This window comes from Peromyscus eremicus, chromosome 11, assembly GCF_949786415.1.
Source record: "Peromyscus eremicus chromosome 11, PerEre_H2_v1, whole genome shotgun sequence".
Lineage (NCBI taxonomy): Eukaryota > Metazoa > Chordata > Mammalia > Rodentia > Cricetidae > Peromyscus > Peromyscus eremicus.
Window position 1 is genome coordinate 42,932,921 of NC_081427.1, and position 19,279 is coordinate 42,952,199.

At 42.7% G+C, this 19,279-nt stretch overlaps 1 protein-coding gene across 5 annotated transcripts in view; it reads right to left on the reverse strand.

Moving 5' to 3' along the window:
* Positions 1-460: 460 nt before the first annotated feature.
* The window catches only part of Pde4d (phosphodiesterase 4D), a 267,034-nt gene continuing 248,215 nt past the window's right edge, over positions 461-19,279 (reverse strand). For all 5 annotated transcript variants that reach the window (XM_059276081.1, XM_059276077.1, XM_059276079.1 and 2 more), the window contains 5 exons: positions 18,403-18,502; positions 8,348-8,502; positions 6,787-6,909; positions 5,948-6,130; positions 461-5,400 (listed from right to left, as the gene is read on the reverse strand). In XM_059276081.1, coding sequence (XP_059132064.1) covers positions 4,984-5,400; positions 5,948-6,130; positions 6,787-6,909; positions 8,348-8,502; positions 18,403-18,502 — 978 coding nt within the window. In that variant the 3' untranslated portion in view covers positions 461-4,983. The remainder of the gene's footprint in view (positions 5,401-5,947; positions 6,131-6,786; positions 6,910-8,347; positions 8,503-18,402; positions 18,503-19,279) is intronic.

Sequence of the window (19,279 nt, forward strand, 5' to 3'; positions counted from 1 at the left end):
CTCCCTTTCCTCCTCCTCCTCCAGCACCACTGAGCTTCCTCACTGTTCTGAGCACAGCTCTACTGGCCTCTGTCAGCCAGAGAACAAGGCCCAGGGGAACAGGCCTGTGTCTCCTTCACTGCAAATCCCAGAAGCGTGAACCATGCAGACAGGTGTCCAAGTACTTCTTGGACATCAGAATGATAGGTTCTGGTCTACCAGATGGTTTATGTAAATGAAGGTGGCCCCTTCCTGGACCTACTTGGAAAGCTGTATGATTCTTCTTGTCTGTCATTCAAGTGAATTGAGGGATTTTTTACAGGAAAGATTGACATCCTTTGGTTTCCCCAGAATTCAGTACTGACATGAGTTCACTAACTAGCCTGTCACTTCAAAAATAGGTCATTACTATTGGAAATGTGTGCTGACTAGAGTGCCATTTAAAACCACATTATTTACCTGTAAAAGACCAAATCATAAGTAGGCAGAATCAACCCATGCTTTTATTTCCATTGCATATAAAAATTTTATATGAAGGTATTGATGTACAGTACTATCCCCATGGGCTGTAAGAGAGGCTAAGAAACCACTAACAGAATCATCTGTGATGCTCACACACAATTTACCACTCTGAGAACATACCCAAAGAAAGAAAACAATTACAAAACTGAAATCAGTAAGGATGTATTTTGTAAGTATAGTGTCCCGTTTGTACTGTTTAAAACAAAAGTAATCAAATTCCTTTGGGCCAGGGCTGCTAAAATCTACAGTTTGTGTCAAACATAAAAATGAAATAATAAGAGGCTCGTTTTTCCTAGAAAAAAGAATCTGTCTTTTCACTGTGTCACACATCCTAAGGGCTGGGCTGCAGTGAGAGGTGGCCACATTTTCCACCAGGAAGCGCTCATGGCTTTCAGGACAAGCCATTGTGCAAGGTCACACTTAACAATCCTACAAAGACATACATTTTTACAGAAACAATTTTAGAGAGACGTGAATTCACTACGTTATGGGAATTGGCATCATATAACTATGTTTAAGTTAGATGATTTACATGTATATATTTAAACAGTGTGTATGTATATGCATTATACATATATATTATGTATTATGCATATATAAATTTGATCTTGGAGAACAATTAGTATTAAAAATAGTATAAATTTTTGGTATGACAGGAAGCTGGTGAGCAGAGGATGAACCAAGATGAGTGAGCTATGACTCCTGTTTTGAATCAAATTCATCTTTCTGTGATGTCTAGAAGCCAACAAGCCATTCTATAATCACTGGAGATCATTTCCCTAGTACAGGTTTGGGAACAAGAAAGCCAATCCAATATGTCCAAGTAAAATAGCTCCTGGTACTCACTGGGAAACAGTCACCATCTGTGGAGTCTTGCTCCATGGAAACAAGTACTTAAGAGCTGGTATCTCAAAAGTGTCAGGAGGTTCTCCAGCAGTGATCTATAGTTTTGAAAAAATGCAGCTACTGCCAGAAATCCAATCATTGAAGAGTGTGGATACAAAATGCCCAGCCCGAGCCTCACTATCACCTTACTTTGAAATGCAGCAAAACAGAAGAAAATATTGGTTACAGTTAAGGCACAGCCCTGGGACCAAAGACCTGCAGCTATGATATTTAAATTTATATATCTTTATGTATTTTATATTTTTCTTGAATCTTCCATAAACAAGCTCTATGATGACAAGACTATATTACAGAAGAAAAGAAAAATGTACAAGGAGCATGTATACACACCGTTCATTCTCTCACCAAGAGTTTCCAAATATGTCAACACCATCCCACCATGGGACGATGTTTTAATAAGAACTGATAATTTACAATTAACATTACAGTATGTACATTGCAATAAATACACGGTTGTAAACAGACAAACAAGACTGTATTACAGGTAAGGTCATTTGGTGAGAAAAAAATGCATGGCACAAAAAATAAATAATGCATTAAAATTATCATAAAGCTTTCTGTAAAATCTGTTTCATTCAAGTTTTTTTTTCTTTCCTTATCTGCAATTTGTTCTATCTACACTGTTTACTTGTGTCTTTTAACTGATGTGAATGAAAACATAATGAGAACAGCATTATTGTGTTCAGTAACTTGCAAGCTGAAATGTACTGGTTTTACGCAAACATGGACTTGGTTTTCCCCATACAGTACCCAGATATTGCATTTTCTTATGGCATTTTAGGAAATGAAACCACTTGTATAAAGATGTTCTTTTTAATGCCGTGTGTCTTGTGAAACACATGTTGGTGAGAGAGTGAGTGAGCGGGCAGGGGCATGGGAAAGGGGTGGGGGTGGTAAGCAGATGGTTTAGTGGGTATAGTACAATAGTCTCTAACTCTTGGATATGAGGTGTCCTCTACAGCTTGACTGTCCGCCAGGGGATGTCAATACAGGCCAGTGCCATTAAAACCCAACACGCTGAGAAGCAAAGGCTCCATTAGTGCAGTTATGAACCCTTGCAGGTATGGATCTGTTTATGACATATTGCTGCTTATTATAAGTTTCTTTTTATGATGAAGACTGCAGGCACTCTGTGGGGGAAATGTCACGTGTAACGAAGGGAAGTGAGAATGCTTTAGAAAAGGGGGAATCAGCTCGAGAGTCTTTGCCTTTCCTTCTGGACCTCCTTCAGGGATACATACAATGAAAAGAGAAACCGGTGCCCGAACGTTTTGTGAAAAGTCTGGTCACACAATGGCAGATTATGCTCCATTTGCTTTTTACAAGGAAAAAGGAGGCTGGCACTCAGTGATCAGTTATTTGAGTCTTACCCTGCCCCATGGTAAAGATCAGAGACCTTTTCTGTACCAAAGGTTCCAAGCATCATTTGGATTCAAGAGATGGAAACAGGGTTTCAGCTCAGCTTGGGTGTTTTCCCTAGCTGATGATTTCCCTTCTCAGTGCCTAGCCCCTCACTTCCTTGAGAAGTTTTAGACATGTTCTTTCAGACTTACGATTTTCTTACATGTTTTATTTACCATTTAGTCAGGTACCGCTCTTCCCTTTATTTCCCATTTTGGACGCCAAAAAGAAAAAAAAAAATAACATGGGCCCCAAACTCCCAGAACACGACTAAGGTCCAGACTAAACATAGGCTGCATGGGGATGATTGCTATCAGTAAGTAACACTGGGAGTTAATTTGTAAAATCAATAGCGTTCCTGGGGTTGACATCTGGAATCCCCTCTTAATGCTGTACTGAGGCATTGGCAGACTCTGTCAATCCAAGGTTTTAGATTGCTTTGCATAACTATCCCCCTGGTGCCAGTAGCAACATCAACTTTCATTCAGTGTGTCTGAAGTAGTCCTTCCTATAGGACAAGTCTACAGAGCAATAAGAATCGCTGGCAATTTTACACCTTACCGGGCTATCTATTAAGGGAGCGTAGCCGCTCCACTTAGAATCACTTTCCAGAGATCCTCCTCATGGAGGTCTTACTTCCATGGGCAGTTCAAACCACAGTTGTCCTGGTATGTGTTGATATAGTCTGCTAATATTCTTAAGAACTGCCTACGTAGCACTTACCATGTTTTTCCTCTGCAACCCCAGAGTATAAGCTAGTGATGACACAGAACCATGGGGAGAAATGAACGTCAATCCTAACCTGATAACCTGTTTCTTTTTTTCTAGGTCAGAACGGTAGTGATATCCTTGATAAGACCCCCACCTAGAGAACACGGGCAGACGCTGGAACACACATTAAATAGTGCAGCCTGAAGGAAAAAATGTCTTTCTTCCTACAACCAGCTATGAACAACAATAAAGTGATCATGAAATGTGTGGGTGACGACAAGGACATGCATTTGTGAAACGCATGTCTCCTGACACAGGAAAATAAAAAGGCATCAGAAGGCAGTCGGTAGGAAAATGCCTGAAAAAGACTGACTCTTTCAGCTACTAGGTATTTATAGATCTCCCGTTTACTGTGGACAACACTAACTGATGACTGAGCTTCTATGAGGCTGAAGACACATTTGACATAATGCACATCAAAGGGTTACAGAATAAATACTCACTTTGCACACCATGAAGGAAGCAGTGATGGAGAGCGACTCTCCGGGCTGGGGGAGTTGTGGAACTAAAAGGCAGAGTCAACGGACACTTACAAAAAAGGGTTTCCAGCAACATAAACTTGTTTCTCTGTTTTAAAGTATGGAAGTCATTGGTATATAAAACAATGAATCACTACAAATCAGTTAATTGCTAGGAATTCTAAGGTGCAAGTAAAATTCGTAAGTGAGATTTATCCAGTGTAGCACTGATCTGTACTGAAAACTTGCAAGTTACTCCTTAGGAAAAAAAAAATAACCAGTGGCAGATGAAGTTCTGAACAGTTTTTTTTAAATATAATACCTCAATACATTTAATAATAAAAGTAAGCTCTACAAAAAATCTGTTTTACATATCATACAAAATGTAGAGGTGAGTGTGGCTCATTGAACCACACTGTTCAGTCTTGTATCAGGAAGACTTGAAATTAGAAAATTATGCAATTTCTGTGGCTCATCCTCCTCCTGGTCACAGACTCAGGCTATGGCCTCTTCGTGATGTTTTCAGTGCTTCATCTGTGAGCTCACTCCGTCCCTCAAATGCCGCCTGCCTTCTCAAAATTTCTGCAAATCCACCAGAGAGGAATCTGGCAATCCAACCTACTCTGGGGCAGCCTGATGAGCCACGCTCCCTTGAAAACAGCTGGAGTTGATTTTACCCACTCTGTCAGCTCTGCCAAGCTGAAATCGTGTCAAGATCATGTTCGTGAAGACATCCCCCTTGCTCCGATGACATGGAGGTGCAAGAACTGGTTACGGTATTCCTGAGCGCCAGACTGAGTAGTTCAAGGTCAGTTTTGTTCAACAAACGTCCTGGCAGATGATAGTGAGGTGTGACCATGGTTGTGGCATGTGACATGCACTTTGGAAAACAATTTTTTTCTACTTAAAAAAAAAAAAAAAAAAAAGCGTGACTGTCTTTACACCGTTACGTGTCAGGACAACAATCATCTACCACACAAGTCTCGGGCTGGCTTGCCTCCTCCTCTGCTACGGCCTCCTCCTCAACCTGCTCGTCAAGGGGGATCTCGGTGGACTCCGAGTCTTGAGTGCACAGGGTCTTGGAGTCGCTGCAGCTGGTGTCTTCTTCCACTTGACTACCACTGTCCTTTTCAGTGTCCGACTCGCCGTCTTCCTCCAAGGTTAGTTCAAACTGGAATTTGTCAGTTTGGCCCTGCCGGCCCTCCTCTTGGTCATCGGGTGCAGGGGAGGGGCTCTGAGGAATTGTGCTCTGGTACCACTCGCGGTTGTCCTCCAAAGTGTCCAAAATGTCCTGGGCATCCGGGTGTACGAGGTCTGCCCATGTCTCCCAGAGTGGATGAACAATATAGTCTATGAAGCCCACCTGGTCGTAAAAGAAAAGAAATCCAGTGGGACTAAGAAACTTGGAGAGAAGCTTACCCAAATCATGATTCCCCCCCAGAGCCTGTGTAGGAGACTACTAACCTGAGTCTGGTACATTAGTCACCGTTTGAGCCAATAGATCATGTAAGTGTGGTTACTAGCTGGCTGAAGTTAGAATTCTTAGCTCAAAGGGTGCTTACAATATAAAGAATACTAGTTGTTGACATAGTAGGACCTGGGGCCTGGACCTTACTTAAGAATAGCCAATTTGTAGAGAACCCAGATAACTGAAATAAGCCAAGCTTTCTATGTACAGAAGTACATTCGGTGGATACAGTCACAATGAAAGAATTATAGTACCATACGTGTGGCTATATGACTGTAAATCCCAAGAAAGTTCTTTGATTCATCAACAGATGTGAACAATCCACCATGTGAAAACCAAATTAATAACAAAAAGAAATACACAAAATACTGTGAGGCATGAAGCTAGAACAGCCAGATGCTTCAGCTGTGGCTCAGCCCATTCTCTTGAGTTGTGGAATTACCTGTGATTTTTCCACAGAGGCATTGTGCTTGTCACACATGGGACTTATCTCCATGCCACGCTCCCGCTCTCGGTCCCCCTGGCGGAAGAACTCCTCCATTATCCGGTCTGTCCACTGGCGGTACAGCTGGAGTGGCTTCGTGGGATTGCTCAGATCTGCGCAGTGCACCATATTCTGAAGGACCTAAGGCGGATGGAAGCATTCTTCACTCAGCAACTGCTGCTTTCGGTTTGAAACTAAGAATTCACATCAGATGACTGGGACACTTAAAAATACATGTAGTGTCAGATTTATTATAAACAGCTCAGCCATGGTGTGCCTCTGTGGTTCACACTTGTATTAATAGTTCCAATATGCCACTTCTGCATTAAAGTGTCATGAGAGACACTGTTTGTGTTCATGAATTATTAAATTCCAAGATGCTCAAATGGTTGGTCTTTGGATGTTAAGTTGTTGTTGTTATTACATATGTAAATGAACAGGCCAATAAGATTTTAACTTTTAAGTACAAAGGACTGGGCATTTTTTTTGTCTTATTGGTCTTTTGCTTGTATTTGATGATTTCCAATTGTGTGTTTTTATGGCTTTTGTTTGTGTGTTTTGCTTTCTAAAGAGTTGGGTGGATGGGGAGGCAGGAAGGATCTGAGTGGAGGTGGGAGAGGGGAAGCCATGATCAGAAAATACTGTATGAAAACCTCTTTTTTTTCCGATAGACAGAAGAAGATAAAGATCCTGCCTGCAGCTTCTGGACATATGAGATGGGACAAAGGAGGCACAGCTCCTATCTTATTCAGAGTCCCTGATGTGTGCATTAAGAGCAACTGTAGACACTGATTTACCTGGATCCTGTCGGAATAGTTATCAAGGAGGAGGACACCGGAGCTCGTCACCTTCTTCGTCTCCACCATCGTTTTCAAATCAGCCAGCAGATTCATGTGCTTTGACATGTCTGTCGCAAGTACCTGGCAGGGCAAAGATCGTTTTGTGAAGGAATAATGCCGAAAGGAAAAAAAGAATTTGCAAATGGACAAAGAAATTATATTGAGTGTGAGAAGGAATGGAGAAACACTATGAATTCTAATGATGTGTGGAAATGAGTTCATGCTGGAATTCTTTTTCTCTTGGCTGTCAAGTTTTCCTGGAGCCCAGAAAAACATAACGCAACACAGAAACATAAGGTACCTGAGCACCACATTCAAGGTAAATACACCATTGTATTTTCTGTGTGTGTTCTGAACAAAGGAACCATTGCTGCACTAGAACTAGATGATTCAAGGCCATGTAGGATGCAAAGATTTTGGGTTAGTTTGCTTTGTTTTGCTAGTCTAGGACAAATGATGTCTCCCTGTATACAACAAAGCATAAAAGTGTACATTGAGAGCCAACAAGATGGCTCCGTGGGTAAAGGTGCTTTTCACCAAGTCTGATGATATGGATTCAATCTTTAGGATCCAGGGAGTGGAAAGAAGAAAACTTACTCCCACAAACCATCCTCTGAGTTCATAGGTACACCAGGGAGGGTACGCACACGCATATACCCAAACAGAAATTTAATAAATGGATGTCATTTTTAAAAAATTACGTATAATTTTGTACTATCCAGAGATTTTCCTATTGTCAGGCCACTCTGGATGATGTACACAGGGAAAAGAGTCTAACTGAGGATATTTCTAAGTGGGTCGGAAGGTGGAAAGACTCCACTGGAGTTACAGGGGAATCATCGTCCTCTGCTTGCCATTGGCCAAGAGGAGCAAAGAAAACCTGAATAGTGAGTCCTTAGTCTTTTGTTTTGCTATTCTTCTCTCATATATTATATCCCGACTATAGTTTCTCTTCCCCAAGTCTCCCCTACCATCCCCCTCCTCCTCCAGTCCCACACCCCTCCCACTCCCCTCAGAAAAGAGCTGCGCCCCCCCCCCCGGGACATCAACCAAACCCTTCATAGCCAGTTACAATAAGACCAGGCACAGACCACCACATCAAGGCTGGAGGAGGCAACCCAGTAGGAAGAAAAGGGTCCCACAAGTAGTTTGCTAAAGAGTCAGAGACAGCCCCCTGCCCCCTCTGCTGAGAATCCCACAAAAACACCAAGCTTCTCAGCCATAACACCAAACACTAGGTTGAGCTTGGAGAGTCCTTTGGAGAAGGGGAGGGAAGGATCGGAGGAACCAGGGGGTCAGGGACACTACAAGAACGAGGCCCAGGGAATCAACTGACAGGGACTCATGGGGGGCTTGCAGAGATCAGGGAGCCTGTAGGGGTCTGACTGAGGCTGCTAGGAACAGAGACGCTATTACAGAACATTGCCAGCAGCAACAGAGGCAGTTTCTACAACTCCACGTCCCAAATCTAACCTCATACCATCTCCAAGAACTCGAATCAGTTTCATTAGGTACTTACAATGTCGATGACCATTTTCCTTAAAGATTGTCTTTGCTTTTTGGTCAGATTCTGGAAAATGTCACAGTTTTCTTCTTGGAGCAACTTAAACCCTACAGCCAAATGATGGTTCTCTAAGACAGAGGAGTCATTGTACATCAAGGCAAGTTCTGAGTCTGAAATGAAGAGCAGCAGCGTGTCACCAAGGCTGTTTAATTAATGTCTGTCTCACTCTTCAAATTTTATGGTAACCTCAACACTCCAACAGCTGAGACAGGAGGATAATGAGTTAGAGGCTAGTCTGGGAAAACATACCAATGAATGAAAACAAATCCCCAAGTTCTTTGATGACTTGTGTTTAGGATACAGTTGCCCTTGATCTTCTCCATCACCCACCTGCAAATATGTCAAATAATCTAACAGCCAAAGAAAGCCAGAACCTTAGGAGTGAATTACAGTATGACTGGTATGTGGTCCTTCCAGTCAGTGGACCACATTATCTTTTCAGGATCTGCTATCAGACTGTGGCATTATTCTTAAGGTCTGCAACACATCTGGACATGATGTTTTATTTCCTGGTAACTGTGGAACACTTGCCCTGATACAGTGTGTGGATCATGGGTGCAAGGTTGTTTGTACACAGAAAGTTCCAGTATTCAGTTTGCTTATGGTGCTTATCCTAAGTACCCCGTACCCCAAAATGTTTCCTTTTCTGAGGCTCCTGGTGGTGCTCTATGAGTGTGAATTGCCTTCCTTCCTGCCTGCTCGTGGCTTCAAAGGCTCATGGTAGAGATTCTGCATTTCACATATTGCTTTGAATCTGTGGATTAATGGTGAAAAGAGATTCTGCCTCTCCCTAGTCCTGTAGACAGCCGACTTACATGAAGAAGGGCTTTGGTTTTTAAGATTTATTTTTGTTTTATAAGTGTTTTTCCTACATGTATATTTCTGTACCATGTGCGTGCCTGGTGCCTGTGTGGACTGGAAAAGGGCATTGACTCCCACAGAACTAGCATTATAGATTGTGAGCTGCCCTGTGGATGCTCAGAATCGAACCCTGGTCCTCTGCAAGAGCACCCGGCACTCATAAATACTGAGCGGTCTCTCCATGCCTATCTTTAAAAGAAAAGTTTTAAGGCACTTTATTTTGCTTCCTTAAGTTGCTGCAAAGATAGAAAGCACAGGTAGTGGATCTTTACTGTCACCAATGTTCTCAAAAAATACATTCAGGCCAGGCGGCGTTGGCACACGCTTTTAATTGCAGTACTCGGGAGGCAGAGCCAGGCGGATCTCTGTGAGTTCGAGGCCAGCCTAAGCTACAGAGTGAGATCCAGGACAGGCACCAAAACTACATTGAGAAACCCTGTTTCAAAAAAAAAAAAAAAAAAAAAAAAGGAAAAAATACATCCAGATGCTTCTTTTACTGCACAAGCATTGGGAACTACTTACTGATTGCTCTGAAGTTGTTAGGGAGACAATGGGGGCTTGGGACCTGCTCCCCAAGGAGACACTATGATCTCAAAACTACACACATAAGAAAGAGCACATCTCATCTGCTGCTCTCCATGCCAGAAACAGGAAGAGTGTGGAGTTTCATGAATAGATGTGGAAGTATATGGTTCACTTTTATTTTGTCTGGAAAAGGATACTGTCGAAAGGTAATGTCTGACTAAGTCTTATTTTTTTCCATGCTAGAGATCAAAGCCTTACTTTTAAATAGTCTATGAAAAACCTATGGATAAACATGTAGGAATTAGAAATTTAAAATGAAATGGGATCTGAGCACAAGACGCTGTACATACACAGTTGAATCATATTAAGCAAGCAAATGCTAGAAGGAAGGCATAATATTGTATAACTCATAGAAATACCATGACTTCATCTACCAGGGCTCTTTTAGGGGAATAAACATATACGTAGATAAGGGGCATTAACATAATGATTCACCTGGACTTGCAGAAATACTAATAGGTTTATATTCCTCTTGAAGAGAGAGGCAGGGCAAGCTGAGAGGCCACTGCCTCCGAGAAGGTGATCTGTTCTACAGAGGGAGCACCTATTCAGCCTAAGGGTGGCTTCTGATGCAGGGTCCAAGGGCACTGCTAAGCTAGCCTTCGGCAAGGAAATGATTCCTTAGTGGGCTGGGGTAATCAGTTGCTCCTGTCTGATGCTGTTGAAGGGCAACTGGGACCAGGTAGTAAAAGCTTAGTTTTAAATGAAAAAAAAAAATACTAGCATCGAAGAAATCAAACCTCAGGGTTATCATTGAACTTTCTCTGTCACTGAGGTTGCATGGGTCACACGCTAGCTCAGGACTGTGTGCAGAGTCCTTCAGGCTCACACTCCAATATAGTGTACACACAGTAAGGTGGGGGAGGACGGGCAGAGAGGCGGGCCTCCTTTTCCATGAACTCATTCTTAACTGCTGGAGACATAACTGCTCATTTCTCCTCTAAATGCCCCCAACACTCTGGACCACTCAATGACCAATTTATAGCATGCTCCCAGTCTGCCCTTCTCTCCCTCCTTGACCCTCCTAACCTACTTAGAGACTTGAGTCTCTAAACAAAATTAAAGATTATTCCTGGTCATCTGGTTTCTACTAGACACTCCCCTTCTTCCTAACTTAAAAGCAATAAGAAGAGGCTATCCTAAGCCATCACATTCAGGGGACTCAGCTGCTCAGTGGCTGGCATGGTATACCTTCAATGCTCATACCTTCTTTAGGAAGATCTGAATGTGATGGCCATTCATAAATGAAGAAAATGAGTCTTCGGAAAATAACATTGCCCATATAATATAGCTGGGACACTCTAGGGCCAACATTTAAAGGCAAGCTGTCTCTAGACTCTCATGTCAAGCTTTTATTACAATCTTAAAAAAAAAAAAAAGCTAACAGTAAATCTACCCAGCCAGCCCTGGGTTTCTCTGAGGAAATGTTTTTTTTTTTCCCCCCTGCTTTGGTTTTATTGCTGAGCTGTTTTTATCTTATTGATTTTAATTTTGGGCCTTGCTCCAAAATCCTAAAGTTCTGTATCACATATCACCTATGGCTCCCTGCACACAGCTCCAAACAACCACCCCACCTGCTACTGGCCCTGCCCAAGCACCGATACACCAGTGAAATCATGAGACGCTTGCACAGCAGCGTAGACACAGGAAGAGACTACTTTTATTCTGAGTCATGAAATAAACTAGCAACCGTTTTTCATTCTATTCAGTAATGGGCCAGAGTGACACACCCCAGTGAGGAGAACGCTGTTTCCAAATCCACCCAGGCCCAGGGATCATGAGCACCTCTCTTGGTTATATAGAGGGCTATATATAATTACTCTTCTTCCACCTTAGAAGGGATGGCACAACATGCCCCACACCACTGGGCTCTTACAAAGTTCACTAAGGGACAGAGCTCCCAAATTTTAGCTGGATTTATTTCCCGACCAAGGTCATTTTACCAGCAGATGTCCTGGAAAAGCTGGGGCTCACGGTACTTAAGCCAGTCATGGGAGGTGATTCCGACTTTGACTTTCCACAATTTATCCCTTCGAGTGCAGCAAAAAAGGCTCTTGTCCTGACACACTCAGAAACACAAACCATTGACATGTGCCTGATCGGGGAATTCCCATCCCTGAGCTCATCACTTCAACATTTGGTCCAGTGACATTGGGAGTAACTAAGCAATGTCATCACATTCCCAAATCTCCTAAAAAGTGCTGAGATGATAGTCACTCAGCTTCTTGCATCCTATAAGGGGTTGATAAGAAGTACCCAAGGCATACCTTGGGTATTTTTATAAATAGTGCATAATATACCCTACCCGTATGCTCTTTACTACAAGAAATAAAATCATCAGTGTCTTCAAATCTAAGAGATTAGGCAACATCAGAAACGCCCAAAGCAACTCAGAAAATTGCAGCCTTAGAATTCCACTCCTCCTAGACCACCTTAGAACCCAGTCTCCATGAGTCCTGCTTCTACAATGACACATAAACTGAAGGCCAGATATGGATTTACACACACACATATATGTAGAAATTGGCTCAGGTGCTTATAGAAGTCAAGAACAGCCTTGATCTTCAGTCCTTGTACAAGCTGGAGAGCCAAGCAAGTCAGTGGCAAATCAGTCCTTCGAGAGGCCCGAGAGAAGGAAGGCAATGACTTAAGTTCTAGTTCATGTCTAGAGCTCTGCAAACCAGCAGCACTGATGTCTGAGAGCAGGGGATGAAGGATGTCCCAGCTCAGTCTGAGAACGCCATTTGCCTCCTCCTCCTCTCCTGTATTTGGGCCATCCATCGTGAGTTGGTGATGGCGCCCATTCACACTGGTCAGGGTGATCTGTACTCACTCTAATTCAAATGCTAACTTCTTGCAGAAACATTCCTTCAGGCTTACCCCAATAGGATTTTCCAGCTTTCTAGGTGTCCCTAGAAATTGAGTATCACATCTTAGATCTGTAAGCTTGCAGAGGGCAAAGGCCTGCTTGCTGTTTGCTTTGCCAACACTGTAGTCGTACACTAAGGGCAAGAACTAAGGATTTCTTGTTGACCTCATGGCAGGATTAGAAGACTTAAAAGACTTTTATTTTACAGTGCTCATTGCCAAAGGGTGCAACAACAAGGAAGAAACGTCATATCCTAATTTTTGATGAATCAAATTGTTCAAAGCTCAGAGCCGGCGAGAGTGCAGGAGATAAAATGTAGGTGGTATAAATGTAAGTACGTATAAGCTTTCTGTTGAACCAAATGAAGCAATATGCATGAAAAATGCGAGATTTTTAACTCTAAGATTATATATGAAGTGACACCCTCTGAAGAAAATGGGTAATTTAGTGTCTATTAGCAGGAGTCAAGTTAGTTCATTTCTTTTTCAGGAAACAGATCTAGACTGTTTTTTTGGCTGAGTAGACAAAAGATAGCAGGTAACCATCTGTATTGTGAATTTTATGTGTCCAAAATGCTCTGCTTAAGCATGTGCCTAGAGAAAAGTTTGAAAAGTTCAGTGAAACTTCTCTCAGAGTGAGGGATCCCAGGAGTGTTTTAATCCCTTCATTGTTTTCCACGCTGTCTCTCCCACTTTTCAGTAAACATATTATCACCATCCACTATATGGGGCTCACTATGTAGCCATGGCTGGTCTGGAACTTGCTGCATAGACCATGATGGTCCTAAACTCATAGAGACCTGCCTGCCTCTGCCTTCTATGTGCCGTGATTAAAGGCATGGGCTACCACACCAACCCTGAACACATTACATTTTGTAAAACTTCAGTTGAATAGATGTTTTTGAAAAAAATATGATAAAAAGCATGTATCCTAGAGTTAAGAGACACAAGGGATCCAACATCCAGAACCTTTTCCCTATGTGAAAGTGGTAAATCACACACACGCATCTGCTTTGACATAATACAGTTTTCTCAACAAACTGAATACATTTCATAATAACAATTTTTGCGACAAAACGATCTGCCTCTGAAAGCAGCAGCCAGCCTCTCCTCTTGGGCTTAACCTGTAAGGTAAGAACTACCCTGCCAAAGCGCTGTGGAATGACAATCTACAACATATGGAGATGGAGGGTGTCCCTAACAACGATGCTGAGGGGTCTAGCATGACCTGTCATTGGACAGATGGTGGTGACAACTCAGAATCTATGTTTCAGCAGCTCTCAACCTAGAGGGGAAGCAGGAGCAAAGGAGGATTGAGATCCGTGCGTGATGGTGAAAATACAATATTTACATGGAATTGCACCGCACGGGAGCAGCTCAGAAACTGTGGGTGAGTATGCCAAGAGTGGAAGCCACCCCGTCTCCACTCCTGAAAAATGACAGCATCTTCTACCATGTCGCCAAGTCAATGGAGGAATGAAACGGTCATCTGTGTAAGGATTTCTGAAAGGAACCAGGGTAAAGGGGGACAGGCAAGAGATTGCAGCGGGGGTGGTGGGTGGATTGTATCAAGGTATATTATGTACATGTATAATGTCATGATATAATGTCAAAGCATTTATACACACATATGAAAATGTCATGTGTGAAAGTGTTATTATCTTATATAATTAATACATGCACTTCTTTTTTTTAAGAGACTTCTAAACAATATATTCCTAAAAGTGTCCTTCTCGCCCTCACTCCATCCGAGTGCCATGCCCCGACACTGTCTGGCTTCCTCCTGCGTGGAGTACCACTTCAAGCCACATAGTCACTTGTTAAGTTGTCTCTTCTAGCACAGTGCAAGCTGTTAAGAGCCAGACTTTTGCCTTGTTCTCTATATAATCATACTTGTTGAAAACGAATCTGTCCTCATTTCCAAGGTTTGCACAGACAAAGACAGATCTCTGTACAATCCACTAGTACTGCTATGGAAAATGTATGTTATGATATGAGAACTTGATAATCTCTGTAAAGTGTACATACTGGCATTGGATCCTACTTCAACTTACTATGACATAATGCCTCTCTTCTCTTGGAAACACAAAGACATATGTTTTGAATACTAGATGAGTGTGAATAAATCTTCCTCCTCAAACTTGGGCATCTTTACTACAAACAAGGCCTTCTCCTTCCAAATAAAATATAACACCATATATGTTCTGCACCTTCACACTGTTTTACTTTCCCAGAAAATAAAACTGAGAAGTCACATGACCTTTTCATGATAAACGCCTTATAGGATGACAGTCAGAGCTTTATGAAGCTTCTGGGCTGCCTTATCTGTGTTGTCTTCACAAAGACTAACGCAGCTTTCCACCTGGGATGTCCATTTCTCTATGCCCTGTGTTCAGAGACCTCCACTTCCTTAAGGCCTTCATTAAAACTCAACGTCTCATTGTTCTAGGAGTCTCAAATGATCTCTGCCAGGTAGAAATGATCCCCCTGTTCGCAGAACCCCTAGGTGCTTTCAATAAGTGCAAATAGCATGAAACCATCCAGTCTCCCAAACTAACACATCAAGCCTAAGATCACAGCTAAGAGGCAGGGGCATGACTACACTGGGAATCACCTAGACAGAGCACCCTGAGACACGTCTTTTAAGTTCACTATGCCTCTGAGGTCTCCTCTTGATGGGGGAATGTCTTTTTGTATGCTGTGAAAATATGTTGCTCTGATTGGTTGATAGATAAAGCTGTTTGGCCAATGGTGAGGCAGAATAGGGTTAGGTGGGACATTCTAACTAGAGAGGAGGAAGGAGAAAGGCAGGACAGAGGAGATGCTACCAGCTGCTGCCATGTGGCAAAGTATGGATTTATAGAAATGGATTAATTTAAAACATACGATCTAGCTAGCAAGAAGCCTGAGCCAGCAGGCCATACAGTTTGTAATTAATATAAGCCTCTGTGTGTTCATTTGGGTCTGAGAGGCCATGGGAGCTGGGTGGGCACAGGAAAACTTTCAGTTGCATCCTCTCAAGAGATGCAGCCATCTAACTGGGGGTTTGAAAGGAAGATCAAAACTCAAGATTTCCTTGTTAGGAGAACCAGGTTCAACCTTTGGTTCTGGCAGTTGGAAGGGCCAACTCTGAGTCAAGAGGATGGGAGTATGCTCATCTGACAGACACTGAATCCATCCATGAAAGCCAAAGAAAATATAAACTTAAGTCTCACTCTGAAGGGTTACTACCCACAAAAATAAACACATAATTTTGACAATTTTTTTTCTTAAAGGTCTTGAATTTGTTATTTTTTAAGTCACTGGAGATTTGTTTGCATGCTGTGAACAAAAAACTGTAGTAGTGGAAAGGGAGGGAGGCAAGATTCCAGGCTCTGGCTGATCACTCAAAACTAAGGCGGTGGTGACTCTGAGCAGCCCTGGGATGTGTCTGTGTACCAAGCTGCACTGCCGACTTATACTGCCTCACTCGATCCCATCCACTGAGTGGCCAACCCAAAAAGAGCTGCTCTTGGAACCGAGGGCTTCCGTGCGCGGCTGTGCTCCCACCAGTGATCACAACTCTGAAAGTAACTAACCTCCAGCAACAGGACTGACTGGCTGTCAAGTTTCTGCCTAGGCATGTCACCAGGAAAATGAGCCTCAACAGACAGCCTTGGTCACTTCTCTAGATTTATAGGCATCCTCCGAGTTTCTCCATCTGTTCCAGTGTCTTTCAATCTTTAGAGGATGGGGGTTTTCTAGCTGAGATGACAGACTCCACACAAGCCCTGCTGCCCACCACGGTCCCAAGGTGCCAGCCACGTCTCAGCTGTGTTTGGAGGGTTCACAGAAAGAACAGAACTTGTCCCTGCCATCCTTAAAAATCGCAAGCACAGTAGAACACTTGAAAGACTGACTCTATAATGACTTACTTAAATGTGTCCTCTGTTCTTAATAGCATAGATGATAGAATGCAAAGGAAATATTCTTTCAATGTTTGATGTTAGTAACTTAAAATATGTCTTTCTTAACTGTCAAAAATTAAATCTAAATAAGGTAGGTTTATGTATTTGTTGAAACCTAAACCATTAAGAACATACCAAGTAATACTAGAGCCTCAAATACTGAAGTGGGCCAGACTTATGGAAAGGACCAGTGTACACTGCACCACATGACCTGATAGCCCTTTTCTGAAAGCCCTCTGTCTACCCTGAGCAACAGCACAATGCAAGCCCCGCCCCCAAGTAGATTCAATGGTGATAATAGTTATGTAAATGTTTTCGTGAGTTCCATAAGAGTCCTGTTACAGGTTCTCATAAAGCAATGGGTACATGGAATGTCATCCTGTCTGCTCACTTAGCCCCTTCCTAACACACACATCTGAAATGTGGTCTACCAACCACACATCCCTGGAGGCCCGTGAGTCCTCTGGTCCTCTGCTCCATTTGTGAATCACTAACGTGTATTTTGTTATGTCTCTACAGAGGCTATTTAAAGACACAAAAGTAGATCTAACCAATCTTCCAGACCTGAATTAAGCCTCTCAGGGCACAGTCACATTTGCCTTCTCTCTTTAAATCCTGCTATGGGAATGCTTGGAAGTTGTGAAGGCCTTGATATTAGAATGGCCAGATTACCACAGCTCAAGATCAGAGTGTAACCCACAGTTTGAAGCAGAAGAACGGCAGTTTCTTAACATGAAAGAGTCACACCTTTGCATTTGTCTTCATATAAAGGGAAATTTACAACATCAATCTACTACAACACCATGGGAAAGAATTATGTCCTAGTACATTTAAGTCATTCACCTAGTAACGTTGAGTACTAAGTACCATTTATGTAATGTTAAACCCTTCTCCAGAGGAAGGGGAAAAGCCTCCTCCAGCACTACTCTTACAGATGTTTGTTGTGTATCAGAGATGCCAAAACCAGATCCCTAGCACTCCTTACTTTTCTAGACATAATGGTGTCGTCTTATACACCGGGAGGTTGCTGGGGGATTCAAAGGAAAGGGAATTGTTAGAGACAAGAGACTAGAAGCTAAGTTTCTGTTACATCCATGGAGAGATTTGTGAAGAAACTGAGGGGACTGGGATCTGTGGGGATGGTGGAGAAGGAGAGCGACAGTTTCTGGTGGGGAATCAATGATCTGCAGAGTGAAGAAGGCTTAGTATTAGTTCCTACAGGCTACCCACACCACTGTACACACTGTCACCTTCCTACCCACACCACTGTACACACTGTCACCTTCCTACCCACACCACTGTATATGCCATCTCCTTCCTACCCACACCACTGTACACACTGTCACCTTCCTACCCACACCACTGTATACGCCATCTCCTTCCTACCCACACCACTGTACACACTGTCACCTTCCTACCCACACCACTGTATACGCCATCTCCTTCCTACCTACTCCACTATACACGCTTTCACCTCTGATTGCCTTTTGCAGAAACACGGCACTCAATGACTTTCAGAGATGTGCTAGAGCACATAGATGTGCTAGAGCTAGAGATGATTTTCACACAGCAACCGCCTGTCTCATGGGAAGCCATGATCATTTGCAGAGATAAATTAGTGCTATATTATTTCTAAAACCGTATTCACACATGTCAAAAGCACATTAGGGCCCTGGAGAAACATGGACTTATGAAAATCACGCAGTTGTATTTTTAAAAAATGTACCAAAAAAAATAGGCTTCACTTACTTGTATTGATCAGAAATTGATTGGACACTCCAGGATGATCCACATCATGTATTGCACTGGCAAAAATGGCTGCGAGAATCTCCAAGTCTGTGAACACGGCCTGGGGACCCAAGAACACAGGTAATATTACTACGTTATTCCAGGAAGATATAAGTGAGAGCACTATATAAACAAGTGAAATAAACCCCAGGGCTCAGAAGGAACTTGGGGTGAGGCTTGGCAGTATCTTACTATGCTTCATCAAGAAGCGTCTTCTGGATGAGTTTCTTAAATGTGATTTCAAAACAAAGTATTTCATCTGACTTTGTTATATATCATGACAAAATCTCTCCTGTTCATCATATTTAAAAAAATTAGAGTATCTGAAAGATGCTGAAAGGAAATGTGAGCTTATAACTCACTTAATGATACACTCTGAGAACACATGTAACATCAATAACGCCCCCACTGAATTATGAAAAGGCATTCCTTCTTCCATCTTCCCGTCACATAAATCAGCAGTTCTCAGCCTCAGTGCCGTCAACGCTGTTAGAGCACTGTGCACGTTGTTATGATGTATTATGTGTGCCCCCCACCCCAAGGGTATCCCTGAGCATGCAGGGAAACATGCTGGGCAGATGCACGCCATGCAGGCATGGCGGCAGCCAGTAATTCACAACCCAGATGCTGCATCCATGTGGAGAGTTTATTATAACAGAGAGATAAAGAAAGAGGCAAACAGAGAGAGAGAGAGAGGGAGGGAGGGAGGGTGGGGAGAGAGAGGGGGAAAGGGGTGCACACTCTTTGGGAGGAAAAGCAGAAGGATAAAGAGAAAGGGGTGGAGTTTTTCCTTAAGAGGAGGCTTCTATGGCAGGATGTAAGGTGACCCCAAGGGGTG